The 8,272-nt window shown below is 42.1% G+C and overlaps 1 protein-coding gene across 3 annotated transcripts in view; it reads right to left on the bottom strand.

Moving 5' to 3' along the window:
* Nucleotides 1-3,834: 3,834 nt before the first annotated feature.
* The window catches only part of SSTR5 (somatostatin receptor 5), a 9,936-nt gene continuing 5,498 nt past the window's right edge, over nt 3,835-8,272 (bottom strand). For all 3 annotated transcript variants that reach the window (XM_071815166.1, XM_065850805.2, XM_071815167.1), the window contains exon 2: nt 3,835-5,841. In XM_071815166.1, coding sequence (XP_071671267.1) covers nt 4,665-5,777 — 1,113 coding nt within the window. In that variant the 5' untranslated portion in view covers nt 5,778-5,841 and the 3' untranslated portion in view covers nt 3,835-4,664. The remainder of the gene's footprint in view (nt 5,842-8,272) is intronic.

Below are 8,272 nucleotides of genomic sequence, written 5' to 3'. Positions count from 1 at the left end.
TACCCATGGCTCAGAGATAGGGAGGGAAATTGCAGATGAGGCTGAGTGAGATCGAACATAGACCACGACAGATAAGACACAGCATAGATCAGGGGCAAATCTGACTACAGAAGGACCAAGACACGCAGCTGGGGTTTCATTCCTATTTCAGCATCCATGATGTCAAAGACCCTGCTTAATGCTGTATGCTGAAATGCTCCTTCATGTGCTTCAGGGATGTGATTTCCCAAGGCTTTACCCAGATTTCATTCCTCCTTTCCTGTCACTGTGTACAAATTACCTACATTTTCTTCACAAAATAAAAATGTAATTTCTAGCCTACGCTGCACACATGTATATTACCCCTAAGTGCTGGCAAAAGTTATCTGCCTCATATACTGTTTGCCTAATTGATATTGTGCCTGGCGAGCATTGCACATGACTGGTGCCTGTGACACCGAGTACTTACCTGGGATCCATGGGGGTACTGTTTGGTGCCACTGATGAATGGTTTGTTAACGTGCTGGATGGTCCATCAAGGCCTGTTTTGTGTGATCTATTTAATTCTCTTTGCCCCAAGAGAGCCAGACTAAAACCCAATCTTCTTTCAAAGCGGTCCCTCTTGGAGAGGGTAATGACAAACTGGCTCACAGGGCACAGAGTAAGCTGCAAATTTGCTGGAGATGCATTGTCTGTGAGTCACCTGATTGTCCATCTAGCACAGCTTTTACCAGCAGAAACCCCACCTGAATAAGGGAACAGACGCTTATGTCAGAGACAAAAAAATCGATGCACCAGAACTTATCCTTTTCCTAAAAAGTGATTGTTCCTACAAGAACTCAACGAAACTGTGGTGCTGGCAACAAACACACACACATTGTGATGGGACTTTCAAATCTCCCTGCCATGTAGGACAGGTGTGAGAAAGGAAGCACTGAGTTAGTTTTACAGGCAGAAAACTTTGGGCGTCACAACCTGCCTGCGATGTTGTAACATTAAAATAAGGAACTGAACCAAGATCTGTGGAGGCCTGAATTGACACCATAAACACGAGCCCATGTTTTCCTTACAGAGAGTGTGTGACAGAACAGAGTCATCCCTTCCTCATTAGTTCCCTTGTTTGTATGGGAACATATTGCATTAATTTAAATGTGTTTGCAAAATAAGAATTCCTTCTGAAATGCACATTTATTCATTCACTGGAGCGTGACCATTACTGTCTCCTTAGTAAATAAAATTAGTTTTGATTCTTTTTAAATTAGAAAACAAATCAGTCATTAGCCTGATGGAAAGGTTTTTTTCAATCTCATGGGTAAATGCTGCACACATTTTTAAAATGTTTTCTTTATTTTTTCATGGCAAATTAATAGAACCCCAGCCCAGCTCCCCTGCTGTGAGTCAGGAAAGGAATCAGAAATTCAGAAACTTCTGAGTTTTTTTCAGATTCTGATGCCATTCTCTCCTACAAGGAGTTAATCTTCAGTGCTTTATCAAGACCAGTTTCCTTTGAAATCAAGAGAAAGTGGATCCTTGGCTTGATCATGCTTCACAGCATCCTTTGTGTCTTTCTGATCATCACTTGTGGTCAAGAACATCAAGTGGATCATTAAAAAAGTGATTAGCAAGGTATAAACCTTCATCATGGACCTCAAATTTGGTTTCAGACTGAAATCAGTGCTGATTTGCTTCACTTCTTTTCAGTCTTGGGGTAGGAATAAGCCCTAGGGCTAGCTAGGGTGTACCACCACAGCAACAGCCAGATTACTTGAGGAAAACAGGACTTTTTAAGACCCAGAAAATATGCAAACAATTTTGCGGTTTGTTTCACTCAATGCACAAACTGCATCCTTTGTCCAGAATGTTTTCTCAGAGGAAAGTGATGGCAAACTCTGTAGCATAAGGCTGAAGACTGGTAGATGATTAGTGCATGGTAACTCTACTCAATACGTGCTGACCCGACTCTGAGTCAGAGAAAAGAACAGGGAAATTTCACTGTGTACACAAAGAGCTTATACTTTGCACTAAAACTCTCCCTCTGTGGTAAAAGATGATGCTTTTGTTAGCACAATATTAATGTTTATGAAGTGTATTGGCACGAAGTGCTGTTGGCTTTTCTTTCCAGCATGTTATAAAATCATCATGGAAAGAAAAACAGAGTATCCCTGATGCACCATATTATTGTTGCGCTGGTGTCTCCTGATACTGCACCAGATTAATGTGACAGAGCAATAAAACTCCGAATCTTCATATATCACACCTCTTTAGTGATCTCCCATGCTCAGAGAAGTTTGAAATGAATATTGTTTTTTTCCCTGAAGAGAAAATAAGAAGTTATCCAGAAATCATCAATATTTCAACTCTGCCAATTTTTACTCGTGTTAGTCTTGTGAGTATTCTTCAGCTCTTCTGTGTTCTTACCTAGCCCACTGAGGAGGTTTTTTATTTTCCTTGCTTTTGAAGTTTGTTCCTCCATCTGCTTCCAGTTATATTGCTGAATATCTAAATGTGTGACTTATTGTAGCAATGTGTTTTTATTTTTGTGTTAAAGTCCCCGTGGGTCTGATACATCTCAGTTTGGAAGATGTCTAAAAGAGGTGTACTATCCTGGGATAAATATCTGGAGGGACATTTTGCATTTGTTACCTACCCTCTGTCCTCAAACCACTATTCCAAGTCTGCAGGTGGTTTCGTCTGACTCTAAATTCCTCCATCTCTCTTCTGGCAAACCAATATCCATCTCACAATCTTTTTACATCATACACAAGTTTCTGCACCACCTATAAGTTTGTTTTAAATATAAGAGGCTAAGTGTGAGACTATAGTTCCTTGTACGTTTTAATTCTGTTGGTGGTGCTGCCAGTCTCAAGTGTATCAAAGGTTTCAGTGCTGTTGGGTGCACTTGCTTCAAGATTATCAGGAATCCTTCATATTCCCCAAGTGAAATGATTTATCTTAAAAATGAAGACTGAGATATCCAGCAGCCCTTCTCTCAGGCAGCCTTAGGAAAATCCTAGCGAGGACTGGCAGCGAAGTCACCTGTCCCCTCTGGTCCCCAGCACTTTGCCTTTTCCAGCACTGAAAGATTCCTAAATCTTGCTCTGACATTTCAACTATTCCCTGCTCAAAACTGTGTCTTACTACTTCCATAGCAAATACCAATATGTTATATAGCTGATAGAGCAACCAGCCTTGCTCAGCTTTGCTGTTAGTGTAGACAATGCTCTGGTTTCTTCATTCTGCCAATTTTCCTGTGCTTAAGAGCCCAGAGGATAAGGCTAAGGATGGGCCATGGCATAGATGTACTTAGCAACACATTTTGAATTGAATTCTTCATCCCTGCACTTCTCCAGAGCAAGCCACCAGTGCTGCATACCTGGGACACCCTCCCTCTGTGAGAGCATGAATTATTATTGCTGCTTGAAAAATGATCTGTGAACTAAAATGGGTTTTTCTAATTCTGTCACTGGAGAAGAACTTCTGTCTAATCAACTGGAGCTGGCAGAGATGACATAGGGGCCTGCACTAATTACTCCATTTGTCTCAAGAACTGATAAGGGAGTTGATTTATGTCTGGAACAGCCTGATAATTCCGGAAATCATAGATATTGTATGACTTAATTAATCAACGTAAACCTAGTCATGCTGTGATTTTGGATCAAGGGCCGTGGTACAACGCAGGCACAGTGACTTTCCTTTTGGTGGCTGATGAACAGAGCCTTGTAGGTCCCTGTACTTGGCCCTACTGTACCTAACTATCTTGCATATGCAATGATTTAAGCATCAAAGACTCAGCTGTGTCTTTTTGTTGCAGTGCCTGGCTGTGCTTGGCGAAGCCATGAAACGGATAGGCAGAAGGGGATTGAACTTGTTTTAATTTCTGAAAATACGGTTTAAATTCACATTCATACTTACATTCAGAACCAATAAATATACACAACAGCTTTCCAGGACTTCACAATCATTGTCACTTACATAATAATAAAGTGGTTACATTACATTTTATATGCAGTTTGGTTTAGAATGTGAAAGTGTTATGAATACATTGAATCCTTTCAACAAATGTTTTCCCAGTCTTCTTTTCATTCTTTCCTATTGTGTTTGAAAGAATCCTGAATACTATGAATCTCTTCTATGGGTCAATCATGGTAAAACAATGTAAATGAACTACACAGCACTCTATAACCATGGCTCATATACAATTTCAAGATCAGTGCTGTGGTCTTTTTCGTATGAAACACACTCTTAAGAAATAGTGTTTTTTTCTTTTAAGAAATCCCCTTGAAGACTTCCAAAGATATTATCTGAGCTGTTTTCTGCTTCGAGCTGATCCCAACAGTGCAAAGCACCCATGAACTCAGCTTTATAAGGTAGTTAGAACAGGTTTAGTGTTGTTCTGCATCATTAGAGCAGTACAAAGCCAGCAGTGTGTACCAGTAAATCAGTTCCCTAGAGTACAGAAAGTGGTAACACACACCTGACTTGGCTAAAACACCATAAGAACTTCACACAGCCCAGTATATCCCATAACACTTTTAGCTGGGAAACGGAGGAGACTGAAGAGAAGTCTATGTACATTTATTTGAGCTTGTGAGCCTCCCGATTTCAGCTTTGCTATGAATTTGTCTCTCCTTTAAGTCCTCAAGTTCTCCAGGTCTACAAGTGCTTTGTGGTACCAAACCATGCCATCAGACCTTGCTGGTCTGCATATGTCCATTGACTTCATTATTTCTCTGGGGTAACATTGATTCCTGCAAGCGACTGCTGTTCTCTTGCCTCTGTTCAATGGGGTCACCGTCCTCTACGCCATTGCCCTTGCGGAGGCAAAGGACTTTTTGAAAACTCTGCTTGAAGTTGTCAGAAAGAAATCCATAAAGAATGGGGTTGGCACAGCTGTTTGCGTAGGACAGGACCACCACAAAGAAGTACACCCCTACCAACACAGGGTCTTCTGGCAGTATAAATATCAAATTGACAATGTTCATCATGTAAAATGGGAGCCAGCAAAACACAAAGACCACCACAATGATCACCACCATCCTGGTCACCTTCCTCTCTGATCTCCTGCGCCTAGTAGACCCAACTCGGATCCCTGAAGATTTGACTTTAATCACGATCAGCAAGTAGCAGAGACAGATCACCAACAAAGGACCAAAAAAACCAAGGACTGATGTGTAAATGATGAATGCTGCTGACCAGATGTTGACAGGGTCTGGCCAGTTCATGTTGCAGGTGTGAAAGTCTTCCTGCACGTCCGAAAAGATGATGACTGGAAGCACCACCAAGAACGAGACTGTCCAGACAGTCACACTGATGAGCTTGGCCACCCTGGGACGTCTCCACTTGGTTGATTTAATGGGATGAACTACTGCCAGGTAGCGGTCCATGCTCATCACAGTCAAGCAAAAAATACTAGTGAATTGGTTAATACCATCTACAGTCATAACCAGCCTGCACAAAAAGGAGCCAAAAGGCCAGTAGGAGATGGCGTTCTGGGTGGCCAAGAAGGGCAGGCCCAGCATGAAGAGTACATCAGCAATGGCTAAATTCAAGATGTATATGTTGGTGACAGTTTTCATCTTGGCGTAGCGCAAAACCACATAAATGACCAATGTGTTGCCACTGAGTCCAACCGCACATACAAGGAGGTAACAGATGGGAATCAGGACTTTGTGGATGTATTTGAATGGGGCCTGCTCTGAGAGTGTCCCGTTCTCTGTCACGTTTGTCAGCAGTGAGGAATTCACATCACTGGAACTTGCTTCTGGGCTAAATGTGTTGGAAAAATATAAAGGATCCATAACTTTTACTCCTTGGCTTTTCTTTTAGGGCTAAGAGAGATTAAACTTCATGGGCATCTTGTTCCTAGAAAGAAAAGAAAAGAAGAAAGGAAGAAAAAGAGAGGAAGAGTAAATTCAAAGCAAACTAAGTTTTACACATGATTTAATTTTCTATCTGTAGTCAGAATTTGTGTTTGAATTATGCAGTTAGCACATGTGATGAGTTCAAGACCTGAACAAAGGAATCACACAATGGGAGAGTCCAAGTGCTCATCCCTAGATGGTGGTATCTGTCTAACTTTCACAAGCTCCAAGCAGTGGGGTCAGGGCTCTGTGTGGCTGTGAGGATGGGAGGCTGCACACCAGTAACACGAGTCCCATCATGAAATGTGAGAGGAGAGAGGGTTATGGCCACCATATTTCATTGAAGCTTTACTGCAGAGGAGTCTGAACACCCCGACAAGTGGACCATTCGGGTCCAAAACCTGCTAGTAACAAGTCTAGTCCTTCCTCCACTGATGAGAAACTATTGCATATGTCCTGTGCTACTTCACAAACAAACTTTACCATTTGGCTGTCTCACTGTCCTTAACCTGTCATACACACATTTTCTTCTCTTGTGAAATCAAGGAGCAGGGGGGATAATACTCTCTATTTCCCAACTTGCTCAAAAATACACAAATCCAGAACCCACCTTTCCTTCTACATTTCTGTCTAAGAACTGGCACAAAAAACGTTAGAAGACAATTTTTAAAGACTCTGACCAAATAGTGTGTACAAATCAGGTGGAAAGCACAGACATTTTGGCATTGGTGCCAAAACTTTCAACTCCAATTTGGTGCAATTTTGCTGTCATAGAATTATTTAGGTTGGAAAATACCTGTAAGATCACCACATCCAACTGTTAACCCAGCACTGCTAAGTCCACCACTAAACCATGTCCCTAAGCACCACATCTATGCATCTTTTAAATATAATGCTTCCAGGGTTGGTGACTCAAGTCACTTGCCTGTCACCAGCAGAAGGTGCCTGGAGAGGCTCAGGGTCTGACTCAGCCCTTGTCTCACTCCGGTACAAGCTCCAGGTGCTCTCAGAATCCAGAACCAAAGATAGTTCCTGACTCTTTGTATCTAAAGCTCCACTGTGATGTTTCACAGGTCTCCGTGTTTACATAGGAACAGTCTCAGTTTGATATATTCAAATGCCACTTACTGCCTGGCACAACCAATTGAGAACCCCCAGGGAACATCAGCAGCTGTGTAGGTGGGGAAATAAAACCCTCCATAACAATTGACAAAACTCAAGGAGAAAAAAAGAATCAATGAACTCCAAGACAAAAAGGACCGTGCTTGAGAACACTTTTCCGTTGGGTCAGGCCACGTGCACACAAATGTGAAGACTCTGCAATGGAAAGGAACAAGCTGTTCCTTTTCCATCTCTCAAGACTATTCTTCTGCTAGTCTTCCTGAATTCCTCTCCTCTCAACCTGAAGTGTGTTTTTGTCTAAGAAACACCTTTCTTTTGCAAGAAATCCAAACTGCAGTGGGTAGCTTCAGGACACAGACAGCTGAACAGATTTGGTGTTAGAATATATTCTATTAGGCAACCTGAAAAGGCTTGAAAATTTCCAGCGCTGTTTCTGTGGCGTGCTTGATTCACACAAATATTTTTTTGCCCTTTGTCTGAGATGGTTAGTAGTTATTTATAAAGCTTTCCACTATAAAAAAGGTAAAGCACCTGCTATAAAAGAGTGAAGATTCAAAACATCAATTTGGCCCAAGATCTCTCCCAAGGCTGGGCAGCAGACTGTGGGGAAGGTGCTCAAGGAAGACGTACCCATCAGCTTTTGTTCCCATTGCCTGATGATTTGCTTTCCATAAGGAGCTGGGGGCATGAGTCTGGATTAAAAAACACCCAACCCACATTACATCGATGACTTTCAAGCAAAAGCAAAATTCAGTGTCATGTAAACATGCAAAAGACTTGTCTCCAAGAGGAATGCAAACACCTCCATGAGCTGGTTACTGTGCTTTCTTTTGAGGTGAGAAAAACTGCAGTGGGTGAGAGTAGAAGTCCCTCCAGCTACCCATAGTAATCATAAATATTCTGTTCTGATTTGGAAATGTGCAGATGGGAAGTAGGTGTCTCACATGTAACTCCATGACTGGGAGGAGATGTACCAGAGAAATCAGAAATCCAGGGCGGCTGGGATGATCAAGCTGAGAGAGCTGCCAAAGCTGAGACAAATGCTGGCTGGAAGATGGAGATGAGAAAGGAACAGGTGGGATCTGCAGGTTCTGAATGTGCTTCTGCGGTGTTTGAGATTTAGATATTGCAGCCACGGACTTGCTGAAAGAGTCATGGTTGTCCCTGACAGCAGGGAGAGGTCAGCTGAGACCGTGGTCCTGGTGAATTATATAGGACTACACTTACTGCTGGTGTAAGAAAAGGCAAACCCAAGTTCCGGTCAAAGAAAAGACCTTTAAATTCTGTTCTGGCACTAACTTTAAATTACA

Source organism: Patagioenas fasciata, chromosome 15, assembly GCF_037038585.1.
Source record: "Patagioenas fasciata isolate bPatFas1 chromosome 15, bPatFas1.hap1, whole genome shotgun sequence".
In the NCBI taxonomy this organism is placed as follows: domain Eukaryota; kingdom Metazoa; phylum Chordata; class Aves; order Columbiformes; family Columbidae; genus Patagioenas; species Patagioenas fasciata.
Note: the sequence above shows the minus strand (reverse complement) of the source record. Positions and strands in the feature narration are given on the sequence as shown.